Genomic DNA, 12,418 nt, shown 5'->3' with positions numbered 1-12,418 from the left:
CGCTTTCTCTGATGGAAGAACTTTTCAATTCAGAATCCATACTAATGCAAGAGCCTACAAAAATAAGTTTGGGTACTCCTGATCAGCTTCATTTTAAAGGTAGAAATAGTGGAGAGAAAAAAAATAAATATTAAGAAGCTCTCACAAATAAAGCTGTCCTTAACATAATTTTCTGCCTTCCACTCTTAACAGAATAGCACCTAAGTTTGAAAAGGAGATCTTGTCCTTTGTTATCTTTAAATCCACTCTTTCACATCTTTTCCAGACCAGCAGTTAGTTTCCATTCAATTGCAAGATGAATCATGAGCAAAAATCATAATCCAACGGTATCTTGAACAGCTGAATTGTAAAACAACTTTATAGCAGAGAGCAACATCAACATTACTACTATGAAGTCATTAGCTAAGTACCATTAAATAAACACTGACCTTACATTTCACACTAGTAAAGCTTTAAAATAGCACTGCTGCAGTCAGCATATTTCTGGCAGAAGCTTTGTTTAGCATAACTAAACTTCACTGATGACTGAACTAGTGCTGAAAGCACTTCAAATGCAAATGTCACCAAACCCAAATCACACATAGCATTGTCTTAGAGACAAGAGATAAAAACCTGCTAAGTCCTCCTCTTGATGTTATAGTGGATAATAGGAGGAAGCTCCCACCCCTACAAGGTTCAGTGCTACCATTCTCATTGCTTTTATCACTGATGGAACATCATTTGTGAAATGGTAGACAAAACTTAGTATATACTAAGATACAATCTGTGAAGAATCCATGACTTCAGTGAGAAACTGGTATGAGCTACCTGCTAATAGCTAACCCCAAAGAGAAAATAAATGAGCATAGTGGTAATTTGGGCTACCTCATATTTTCCTATCACCATATAAACCAAACATATTATGACTGTAAAGTAAGAATTTGTGTTAGAACTAAGAAAGTTCACAAAACCTTAACTGTTTCACTCTCTTCAGTATGTGCTATGGCACATTTTTAAGTATCCAATGAATTACTGTGCTGGTTTTTGCTGTTGGGGTTTTTGTTTTGGTTTGGTTTTTTTGTTGGTTTGTTTGGGGGTTTGTTGTTGCTGTGTTTCTTTTTTGGTTGGTTTGGTTTGGTTTTTTTCCAAGTGGATCCCCCACTTTTTAGTTTATCCAAAAGATGACAATGAGCTAATAAAGCAGTCACTTTGTTTGGTCTTAGTGTAAATTGACAGTTCTAATTTCTTGCACACCTTCCAGTTCTGGTCCTGCCAAAAGGACATTCCGAGTTCTTGTAGCTTACTGCACTTTTAATAAGCTGTTTATATGCCTCAAAAACTTAAAAAAAGTGTTCAATGAGTTGGTGTAGGTTTGGGAGGAAAGGAGTTACATTTAAAAGAATTACCCACTTCCATAGCTAGAAAACTGGGGCACAGAGATATTACAAGTTTACAGAGTTCCCTAATCACTAAGTACCTAGCTCAAATCAGGCCTAGGGCTTGCAATTCTCATTAGCTTCAGAAGAAGCTTTAACTGCCCACCAGTTCCACAAATCAGGCCCTTGTTTCAAGTTGAATACCTGAAAAATGAAGCACAATTAGCCATCATTAATTGAAACGGAGTGAAGTGACTTACTTAACATCACAGAGAAATTCTGAGAAGCATTTAGTTTCTGTACACAATTCCCAAGATTAAAATCCTCTACCATAACCGCAAGACCATCTTCTTCTCCCTAGATCTGTACCTCATTTGTGACACACTTTCCTAATTTCCACAGCGAACAAAACAAAGGCCCTACAGACAATAGCCTAATTAGGCATCTATTTCTTGCACTGAGTACTTTACCATGGTGGTTACCTAGTGCCAGGCCTACTTAAAACAAATCCAAACACTCAAATCAGATGAAGATTCGCCCCCTCCCCCCCCCCCAAAAAAAAGCTACCATAACTTTTATCTTGGCGATATAATGCAGTAATGAACTATGGGAAGCAAATGAAGCTATTCAGTCTCTTTGGTGGAAGAAGCTGGATTGACATTCTCACCCTTTGTACCTCCTGACCAAGACAACCTCCAAAAAAGCTGAAATCTTCTCAAGCCATATAAATTTAGAGACACATTTCTACGTGTTTTTATTTCAGAGAAGTACATAACCTGGCAGGAACATAAACAGTGCCACATTCTTCATCCAAAGCAATTGCTGCCTTCTTCCAGGTGCCTTACCAGCAACATCTATCCTGCTTGGTAGGAGAAAAAACACTGAACTGAATCTGCTCAGCTGACTTGAAGGCTTCACTGCAGAATAAAGCACTGCACAGCCCTCTTCCAGTTAGGATTTCACCCCAAAATCATATACCAAAAATGTTAAACGCTGAGGCCTTTAAGTCAGTACAGAGCACCAAAGCCTTTCTTAAGTGAGAACCAAAGGAACGCAACAAGTCACTATTGTGTTCAAAGGTATCTTAAGCTGACTTATGACAGTGACAGAAACTACTCCAAGACAGGTAATACCTCTACATACAATGAAACTTTACTACTGTTCCTTTATAAAAATAACTTACAAACACTTGTTCCTAGTAAGATGATCATTATATATTTATGTGTAAAGTTTTAGCACAGAAGTGTCTGAAGAGCCAGTTAAGTCACAGAGGAAGTGACCTATTTTGTTTCTTCCAGGAGAGCGAAGCCCATGTGCAATTCTGACGTAACTACCGTACAACCAAAATGGAAACAAAGACGAGAAAACCCAAACCACAGGTAAATTCGAAGATGAAGACAGTACCCAGTCTGAAGCAGCAGCTCATATTGCAAGCTATCAGTGAGGGGTAATTCACAGTGACAGAAGAGAAGCCAGCCTAGCCTGTCTCAGCCTGGGGCCTGAGGTCCTGCTGTTCATCGGGTCTAAGCCTAGTCTGTACGACTGCGTTCATACTGATGGCAAGGAGGAGGGAGGAAGACAAGGAGGAAGGGAGGCAGCAAATGCAGGCGAGGAGCTGGGCTGGCTCAGAGGGAAGACCTTCGGCGAGGAGGGAGATAACCTCACTCCTCCCACCGCCTGACACCAGAGCCGCGCACTGACGGTGGAAATCCACCTGTCCTAAGTGCTCCTCCTGGACACCTCAGCATCGCTTCGGCCTTTTTTGGCAGCCGAGCCCCGCATACTGCCGCAGGCTCCAGCCAGGCCGGTTTAGGGGCAGCGCTGTTCCCGCACGGTACGGAGAACGTAACCACTGCCCCCCCCCCCCTCGCTCTGCGCCTCAGCCCCTGGGGTCCTGCCGCGCAGGCTAACCGCCCCCGCCGTGAGGAGACTCCCCCTGCCCGCACTCCTGCAAGCGCCACGGTCCCCTCAGTCCCGACGGAGCAGAGCAGCGGCCAAGCGAGAGAGGAGGAGGGGCGGCAGCAGCAACGCCAACGGGGCGCCGGGCACAGGGGAGGGGGCCAGGCTTCACCTCGGGCTGTCTCTGTCGGGTAGAGCTTCTGGGCCTTGCCAAGGAAACGGAGGGCACGGTCGCGGTTGCCGGCCTCCAACGCCTCCCGAGCGATCCCGATGCACTTCTCGGCCTCATCCCGGTTCCCCTCCATGGGCTTCTCCTTCCGCCGCCTCCGCCCGCCGCAGCGCAGAGAGAAGGGGCCTGAAGCCAGAGCGGAGCCGGGCGAGACAGAGGGCCAGAGAGAGGAGAGAAGAGCGGGCAGCAGGGCTAGCAGGGTCTCCCTTCACTCCGCAGGGCTCATCCCGCCGCGCCGCCGGCACCCGCAGCCCCAGCCCGGCGCTCGGCCCCGGCAGCCAGCCCGGCTCGCCGCCTGCTTCCGGGGCACGGTCGCGCATGCGCCGCTGCCCGGGGCCGGGAGCGCCCCGCCCGCCTTGGGGTCTCGGCAACTGCCCCGGCGAGGGGCCGCGCCGCAGCCACCGGCGAGCTCGACCCGGCTGGGAGCGTTGCCCTGGTCCGCACACCGCCGCCTGGCAGCAGCCCGAGGTAGCCGGCTGCAATGGAAAAGTACTGAGGGGGCGGCTGTGTGCGACCGCTGCACTGCGGCCCGGGGAGCACTGCACCCCCGCGGCTTGCCGCGGCAGTTCTGGGGCACTCAGAGGGGCGAGAGGATCCCACACGTTGTCATTCCTTATAGCGTGTTGACCACACTTTACGGTACTCGTTAGCACCTAGAGATTGCTATAATTAGCTGTATCAATTAGAACCTGCCAAGGACTGCCTTGCTGGGATGTGAGAGCTCAGGCACTGCAGCTCTAGAGGATGAGTGCCATTAAAGTAGGTCTAACCAGCACCTACCCTCTAGGTCATCACCTTCCAGCAACAGTGCTGCAGCAAATCACCTTAAGGTTATGAAAGCGTTCGAGCTCATTCAATGCAGAACAGTATTTCACTGCTGGAGGAGTTCTGGAAAGCAGCCCTAGCAACCACTCTTAGTAGCACCAGAGTGGTTACCTTTACCACAACACAAGCTGCCCAAGCCACCTCTGTTAAGAATGAGCTCACAAAGCCAGAAAAGCAGAGTTACATGTGACCAGAACCCTGCTGCTGACAATGTGACTGTATGTGCCTTCACCAGTCTATCCATAAGCCCTAGTTACTTTGTTTGGCCTCATTACTGTAGGACCTCAGGCTAACTGAAAGCAAGTACCCTATGCTTCAGACTCCTGTTAGAGTCACACAGCTTGCTACCTCTGAGCTCACACAGAGCCAGTGGAAGCTTCTGCAGGGCAGCCTCTCCATGTTCTACAACAGAAACATTAAGAAAATAGCCTAAGATGTGTATTTTCACCATCCATTCAGCTTACCTTCCTTCCCCTGCCACAATAGATCCCTTCACTCAAAGAAAGGCTTACATCAAATAAAACTGGCCTCACAGGTGACCCACCCGAGGCACCTGCCACACCACCCCAGGCTTGGTTAGCAGAAATGGAGCTTGGCAGGATAAATGTCCTGTACTTGCTCACTGGACGGCACTAAGCACAGCTTTCTAGGACTGTGACTCCAGTTATGCCAAGCACAGCTGCATGGGCTTGGAATGACTCCGAGAGGTGCCTAGTCAAGGCCAAGTATTTCTCAGATAGTAGACAAGAGACAAATCAGTCTTGATATAACATTTATTGAATATTTCCACTCTAGTGGATGAAAAGTCTGTACAAAACCAAACATTTCCTTTACTTAAACCAATCTAGAAACAGTCAGCTCAATCAAAACCCACTACAAATACAATAGCTTCTTTGAAGCCATGGTAACACTTAAATACGGTTAAGACTTCAATGCAGAAATTTGGTTTGTTAGAAAGCTCAAGGGAGCTTTAGCGTCTCAAAGTTACAAAAGGCAAAATTGTGTTTCACAGATACAGTCCACTGGAATCACCAACACTGGACAATTAAGTACTTAAGAGTCCTGAGATAACATGGAATCCTGGTATCCTTTAGACGGTTTTCTGCTGTCCTTTCTTTCCAATGAGAGACTTGTGGATATGCGGTATTACACCTACAAAACAGCAACAATAAGACCCTGTTATTTCTCTTCAATTCTCCTCAACTTTGCACTTCAAACAGAATGACAGCATTAAGCAATACCTGGCCCCTTAAAAGAGTTCTTAACACTCAACTCAAAACCAGTTAGCAAGCAATTTACATACCACCACCGGCAATTGTTGCCTTAATGAGAGAATCCAATTCTTCATCGCCTCTAATTGCTAGCTGCAAGTGACGGGGAGTAATACGTTTCACCTTCAAGTCTTTGGATGCATTTCCTGCCAGCTCAAGAACCTGAGGACAAGACCATTTTTAGACTGAGTTACATAAGCCAACTAAGACCTTACATATTTTATTCTCTATACTAAATATGCTGTTTGTGATACCAAGACTGCAAAAAATGTCTGCTTGGAATTTTGTTCTCTGCATTAATTTTTTCCTCTAAAAAGAGACTTTTCAAGCAGAAGTGACACACTGTAATAGTATGTTTTATAGTTCCTGATACTTCAATCTTTTCTGTGATAGCCATCTGATCTGCACAAAATGCAGAGCAGGAGGTCCTGTGCATATTTCATAGTCTCCAAAAGATGCATGCACTTCAAACTGGCTCAAAATAAGGGAAGAATTTACAGCCCAGTCCAAACGAGCAAAAATGCAGTAGGATCTGGTCATTATACCCCTACAAACAACTTTCTTGTGACTATTGCAGGAGCTTTACCTCAGCTGTTAAGTACTCCAGGATTGCAGCACTATACACAGCAGCTGTGGCTCCTACACGTCCATGGCTAGTAGTCCTAGACTTCAGATGCCTGTGGATGCGGCCAACAGGGAACTGGAAAAATAACACAAGTAGGAACAGGCTATGAGAACACAAAAAAAGTAACTGGTGTAAACCATATGAACATCAGAGCATCAGGGGAATCAGTACAGACTACATGTCAATATGCAAGGGCTAAGGACACTCTACGGGAAATTCACATCAGCAACTTCACAATTCTAATCACAAACAGTAGCAAGAGCCACTGATAAATTCTCTCGTGCAGAGACATGCAAAATGTCCAAACCCAGTCAAGCAGATATAAACACATTCAGTGATTGAACAGATCATTTACACGACAACAGACAGATGGCAGACCGCGGAGGTTTCACAAAGCACAACCTGCCAAGATACTGAAGGCCAAGCCCACATCTATTCACTCACGTCCCAGTCCCTGCTCACCTGCAATCCAGCCCGCTGAGAACGGGAAACCGCTTTGGTCTTGGTCTTTCCGGAGTCCTTCCCAGCTTTACCACCAGCCTGGTAAAGGAAAGAGTTGCAAGAGCTGCCGCGCCTGCTATACCATCAGCGCCGCCGTCACTCCGCCGAACGGCGCCCACAGGCCACCGCCACCACCGACCCCGCCCCGGCGCATGCGCCCGACCCTTGCTCCACCCCCGCGCTGCCGACACGCGCCCAGCCAAGGCGCCTGCGCGCTTCCCACTGCCCACGGCCCCACGGGCCACTGCCGGTGCGCATGCGCGCACGCCACTCCCTCTCCTCGGCGGTGCGACCCTCCCAACCCCCCTGTCCTTTTTCCTCTACCACAGGTAATGTGCCTACCAGCGCCCGCCATCCACGCTCCCCTCACCCGTTCGCACTTACACCTTACCCCTACTCTCATCTTAATCCCATCCGCACCCCGGCGATGCGCCCACCCGACTGTCCCCCCCAGCTCCTCACCATCGTGAGCCGGACCGCAGCGCCGCGCAGAGGCAAACGAAGAAAGAGACCGTCCCTCACGCAACAGAGCCGGGGTGACAATACCGACCCGTTCCTACCCGCCGCGATTCAAACTGCGTCCGCTCCCGCCTTCCCTCGGCGCTTTATAACCGCCGAACGTGCCTGCATCCGGGAACTCCAGCCTCGCCCCTAGCCAATGGCTGCGGGCGGAGGCCGGCCGCTCTTCCCCAGCGACAACCAATGGCGAGGCGGGGTGGTGCCGGCCTTGTGATGCAGAGTGAAGGGGGAGAGGCCCCGCCCCTGTTTAAAGGAACAGGCACAGAATACGGGAGCTGCTGTGACAGAGTGGCGGAGAGGGGAGAGTGAATTCTGGGCGGCAGCAGTGCCCAGCGAGGGAGGGTCCGCCTGCTTCGGTTGTTTTGGTCGCGGCCTGCCCGGGCACCACGGCTTTACTTGGTGTCGCTAGGTTGAGCTGCTCTGCCGGGAGTTCCCCTCTCCGCCCCCGCATCGCCGTTATTTCAGGGGACGGAGGCGGAGTGTCCGCTCGTCCCCGACTCGGGGACGCGCTCCAGTGTTGCCGGTGCTGTCTGGGGTGGCGCGGGAGGGGGATGCTCTAAATCCCGGCGGGCTTTCGGTATGCTTGCATCTGCCGGGCTGGGGAGTCACTTCAGGAGTCACAGCGGCTTGTGCCCTTTGAGAATTAAAATCTGACTGAAATTAAATAAATTAAATCCAAGTGTAGTTGGAGGGGACTAGAAGCCGGCACAGCCGCCCCAGGGGCAACCGCCCGGTTGTCGCTACAGGCCGCGGGCGCCCCTACCCACAGTACCTGTTGCCTGCTCTCTAACAGCCGCCCGCCCCTACGCGCCCCCTGCCACCCCGCCGCGGAGCCGCTGTCCGGTCGCCTCCCGTAAACCGCGGCGCGGGGGCTGGGCCCTACCGGCCTCCCCGGGACCCCTTTCCCCGCTCTCCCGCCCCGAAATGCATCAGGGATATGTAGGGACAGGCGCTGCCGCGGAGGCAGGAGGTGAGGCGTCGGGACTCGGTGGATGCCTGAAGTCACCGAGCGCCCCAGCTTGTCTCATAGGGGTTAGTTATTGCCAGGGCTCATTCTCGTACCGAGCCTAGCTCTGCGTCGCTCTTCACTCAAGTTGCTTTGGGTCTGCCCCGCTTCTGGGTGAATCCTTTTCCGATGAAGTTAATCGATTTAGTCTATCCTTGCACGCTGCAGAAGCAGCCTCAGAACGTCACGCCTTGGGATGAGGAGCTGTTACATTGCATTACTGAGGCTGCTCAGTGCCATTTGAATGAAGATGAAGTTGCATCTACTCTTCATGATGCTGGGGGGCAGGGAAGTGCCGGCATGGCCATTAACTCCATATACGTTGCACTAGTTTGGATTTTTATCTCCATATTCTGCAAAAAACGGATGATTACCAAGGGCACTCCTGCCTCAGATCCATTTTGCCTCTCTGGGTATTATTTCACAAACTGTGATCGAAAACTTCTTATCATGGATTTAGTTCCAAGTGTAAAATTTAATTAATGTAGTGCAGGTGTTTTCATCACTTCAAATCTCTGTGCTTATTTCCTTGGAACGAAGTCTTAGTTTATATCTATGTGTGTGTGTGTGTGTGTGTGTATATATACATACATACATATCTATATCTATCTATATATATACATATATTCCTCCCCCACCCAGGGGCCATTTTCAATACAGCATCATTATTTTTGCTTCACCAGCCAAGCCATTTAACCTCGGAGCTCAGATGGGAGTGTTCTCAGTTAATCTACCTCCTTCAACTCCAAAACAGTTGTGTTCTTTTAGAACACCGTGAATCTGTTATCTTGAAAGATGCTCTGTTCATCAGTGAGAAACTCTGGCCCTTCAACAGCTGAATAGCTCATTAGATGGGAGATTACCTTTATCAGTCATGCGCTTCACCAATCTAGCCTCATAAACACCTCTTTAGTAGGTGTTAATATATGTATTTTCTCTACCTTTATGTTGAAGTATCCCGAGCACACTATGCTTACAGACAGATGTTTAATGGGAGATAGAGCTGATGGTTTAAAGTTGTTGTGAAGGTATCCCTACTCACAATAACTTTTCCACTTCCTTTAAGTCTGCAACAAGCAAAATTCTCAGAACTCTTTAAGATATGCTGATCCCTAGAGCTCCACTTCAAGGTAGTTCACTAAGATTAAAGCTTTGTGACTCTCCTGCTCCTACAGCTGACCCCAAATACTTCTCCCCTTGTTGATGGGGGCTGCCAGAAGACAGCCTAAGGTCGCATCATCATTGCCTTCAACACCCGAATTTCAGTTTTTTATACCAGCTGCTCTCGCTTCGGGGTGGGAAGACCTACTTCCAGGCAGATGCACAGAGAGGCAGGACTCAATTGAGAGCAGACACTCCTACATGCAGGAATCTGGCAGTTTGTTTTATGTAACTGTCTGGTGCCTCTGTCTGTTTGAAGCACAGTTGTCTATGCTGCCCTTCAGAAAGCAAGAAGATCAGAAGGTTTGAGGGATTTTTAAAGTTTACAAACAAATTTGACAGAAGTCTATGGAGGTTAAGATTTCATTCAACTTACTATCTAAAAAAATATTTTTGTCCAAAGTGCCTACAGCAAGGATCCATTTGCTCTTTCCCATACAGAGAAGTCGAGCTGCAGGGCATAAGACCCTCTGGGAATAAGATTTGAAATATAGCATGAAAAAAATAGTGTTTTTACCCTAGTTTCTGTATATAGAAGTGCTAGGAAGTGGAAAAAAAGGTCCTACCTATGGTTCATATTCAAAATGTTGTATTTGCACAAAGTCATTGTCTGCATTAGGTGTCCTTTTGTTGCAGTATGTTGTGCACAGTCCATCAGACAGGATGATAAGGTGCCCTGAACTGTACCCACTTCACAGCTACACTGTGAGGCCAGTTGGCTTGCTTGCTGACCAACCTCTGAGAGGCAGTCAGCCTTGCAGCTTGAGCTGCCAGGTGAAGTTCCCCTCCCCTTTGGTGGCAGAGTGGTAGCTGAGGGTCATTCAATCACCTGGCTGTGTTCTCAAAGCACGTTTTTCAGCCTGTCTTAGGAGAGCTGGGGTATAGTATTGCTTTTCTTTCTGCTCTACTACATAATATGATTTCCTTGGAGACTTCACACTCATTTTCCTTTGCCTCCAAAATACAGAGGTGTTCTCTAAAGCAGGAACCACTTTTCACCCCTCACTAAATATTAGACTATGAACATGGTGTTATTTGGACTCTCTTCCGTTTCTTTGCAGGGTTTTAGTGTCTGCAGAAGTAGTGGAGATCATCTTCCTATATAGCTCTTTGTATCACATCCTTCAGGGAAATTTGCAGTTTCTGGATCCTGAATGAGTTTATATGGAGGGGAGATACATACCTAGGTGCTCAGTCCTTCTTTGCTATTCCTGGGATACAAGTTCAAGTATCTGGAAAACTTCAAAGCCACACAAGAGATGGTGTTTGAAGAATTAATTTTTTTTTTTTTTTTAGGTGACAGCTAGACAGAGCATAATTTTTAGTATACAGTTTTTAATCAGAAGTTTCAGTATGCCTAGCTTTGACCTAACTCCTCCTTAGGTGAATAATTCAGTTTTGGTGGGTTTTTTATTTTCTATTTTATTTTTTCCTCTTTTCTTTTTCCTTTTCTTTACCCACCACTTACACGCATTAAGGCTCTGTTTTGGTGGTGAGATCAATTACAGTGTGGCTTGTATTTGCCCCTGGGTTCTCCCCCCACCCCCTTTCAGGGGGCTTCTCTGCTGCCCTTTTGCAGGACCTCTATCAAATAACAGGGTTCTGCTCACTTGGGTCTCTGCCAGCTGCTGTATTTGGGTTCAGGAAAATCACATCCTCTCCCATTGCACTCTTGTGTTGTGCATAGTGATGAATGGATGCAACTGTTTGGTTTAACAGATACATTTATTAATCTGGTATTTGGAAACAGCTCCATGGATCTTCGTAATAGATCTGCAGATAGGACTTGCATACTGATTTCAGAGAGACTTGAACTGCCCTTTTATCTATGCTGGTGTTCATTGTACACTCTTGTATCTGCTATTAATAGTGTCATAATGACTAGTCTAAATAGATTTTTATCTTGTTCTTGTTTAGCCAGCTGTGAAAGGAAGCGGTAGCTAGTTAGGCAAAATGAAGCAGGAGTCTGTCAGAGATGGTGGCAGCCTGAAGTCCTTACCCTCACCCTTCTCATCATCTTACACAGAAACTTACCCTCCCCCACTCTGCATGCCTTGGTCTTCCCCTTACCCACAGCTGAGCTTTCTTCGTTACAGTACCTGAAGTAATATTTACACAGTTTTTTTGTTGAGCTGTAAAGCTATGTGTAAGTACCTACTCCAACTCTGTTCAAGCTGAGGAACTCTTGGAGTAGATGTAATTTGCCTTTGTGGACAGTGTAATTAAATAGTTTGGTACTGGTTGTAGCAATGTGGTTATAACTATTTCTCTTCCTAGGAAAGTGACCTGGAAAAATATTTTTGGGCTAATTAATTGCTGCTTCTTGTTTAATCCACCCTTACTCCTAGACTAAGCCTAGATTGTAAACAGTCTGTGCCTGAGGTGGTGAAGCCACTGTGTTTGTTTTTTAAACAGGCAGTGTGCCACGAACATGTCTTTTTTTTTTGGTTCATTCTTTCAGTAATATGCATTGTATAATTCTTTCACTCATATTTTGTTTCTTCAATCAATCTGCTTACTAAAAGGTTTCAGTTAATTTGGAACAAAGAAGAGCAAACATCAGAAACCAAATGAGAAAGGTTGAACACAGCGTTTCACATCTGGCTTTCAGGGCAATCCTTTGAAAAGAAAATCCTTTCTTTTCTCTGTGGGACTTCAGTCTAGTCACCAGCTCTCCCAAACTTTGTCCTACAAACTCTTTACACTCACAACCACTTGTTCTTCATCCAGTACTTGATATCCACCTTTCAGCTGGAGTATCTGAGCGCTTTTAAGCCTGGCCCTGCCAATACAGCAAGGAGGGAAAGAGAAAACATGTGATTAGAAAAATCCTTTCTGTAAAAAAGAAACAGGAAGATTCTAAAAGGCTGATTCCAAGTTTTTAGTCAAAGCAAGGAATCATTCTTTGCAACTTGTTCTGTGAAGATGAAAGGGAAAATAGAAATGGCACCTGCCCCTTGGAGGAGCAGGCAGAAAATTCACTGTGGGGCTTGCCCTTTCCTTGCCAAAGTTGTTGCATGTAGAAAC

General features: G+C 47.1%; 3 protein-coding genes across 3 annotated transcripts in view; all 3 read right to left on the bottom strand.

Moving 5' to 3' along the window:
- The window catches only part of DNAJB14 (DnaJ heat shock protein family (Hsp40) member B14), a 32,307-nt gene extending 28,591 nt beyond the window's left edge, over positions 1 to 3,716 (bottom strand). Inside the window, exon 1 of the mRNA XM_009906072.2 lies at positions 3,427 to 3,716. Within this exon, the coding sequence (XP_009904374.2) occupies positions 3,427 to 3,559 (133 nt within the window). The 5' untranslated portion in view covers positions 3,560 to 3,716. The remainder of the gene's footprint in view (positions 1 to 3,426) is intronic.
- Positions 1 to 12,418, bottom strand: part of LOC104305247 (alcohol dehydrogenase 1) — a 387,682-nt gene that overhangs the window by 198,563 nt on the left and 176,701 nt on the right. The window lies entirely within an intron of this gene.
- Positions 5,070 to 7,354, bottom strand: LOC104305241 (histone H2A.Z). The gene is made up of 5 exons (XM_009906071.2): positions 7,168 to 7,354; positions 6,667 to 6,744; positions 6,166 to 6,279; positions 5,612 to 5,741; positions 5,070 to 5,460 (listed from the first exon to the last, which is right to left on the bottom strand). Exons 1-5 carry the CDS (start codon positions 7,168 to 7,170, stop codon positions 5,399 to 5,401), a joined length of 387 nt encoding a protein of 128 aa, XP_009904373.1. The 5' UTR covers positions 7,171 to 7,354; the 3' UTR covers positions 5,070 to 5,398.

Source organism: Dryobates pubescens, chromosome 1 (assembly GCF_014839835.1).
Source record: "Dryobates pubescens isolate bDryPub1 chromosome 1, bDryPub1.pri, whole genome shotgun sequence".
Taxonomy (NCBI): domain Eukaryota; kingdom Metazoa; phylum Chordata; class Aves; order Piciformes; family Picidae; genus Dryobates; species Dryobates pubescens.
The sequence above is the reverse complement of the archived record's forward strand: the minus strand, read 5'-3'. Positions and strand labels throughout refer to the sequence as shown.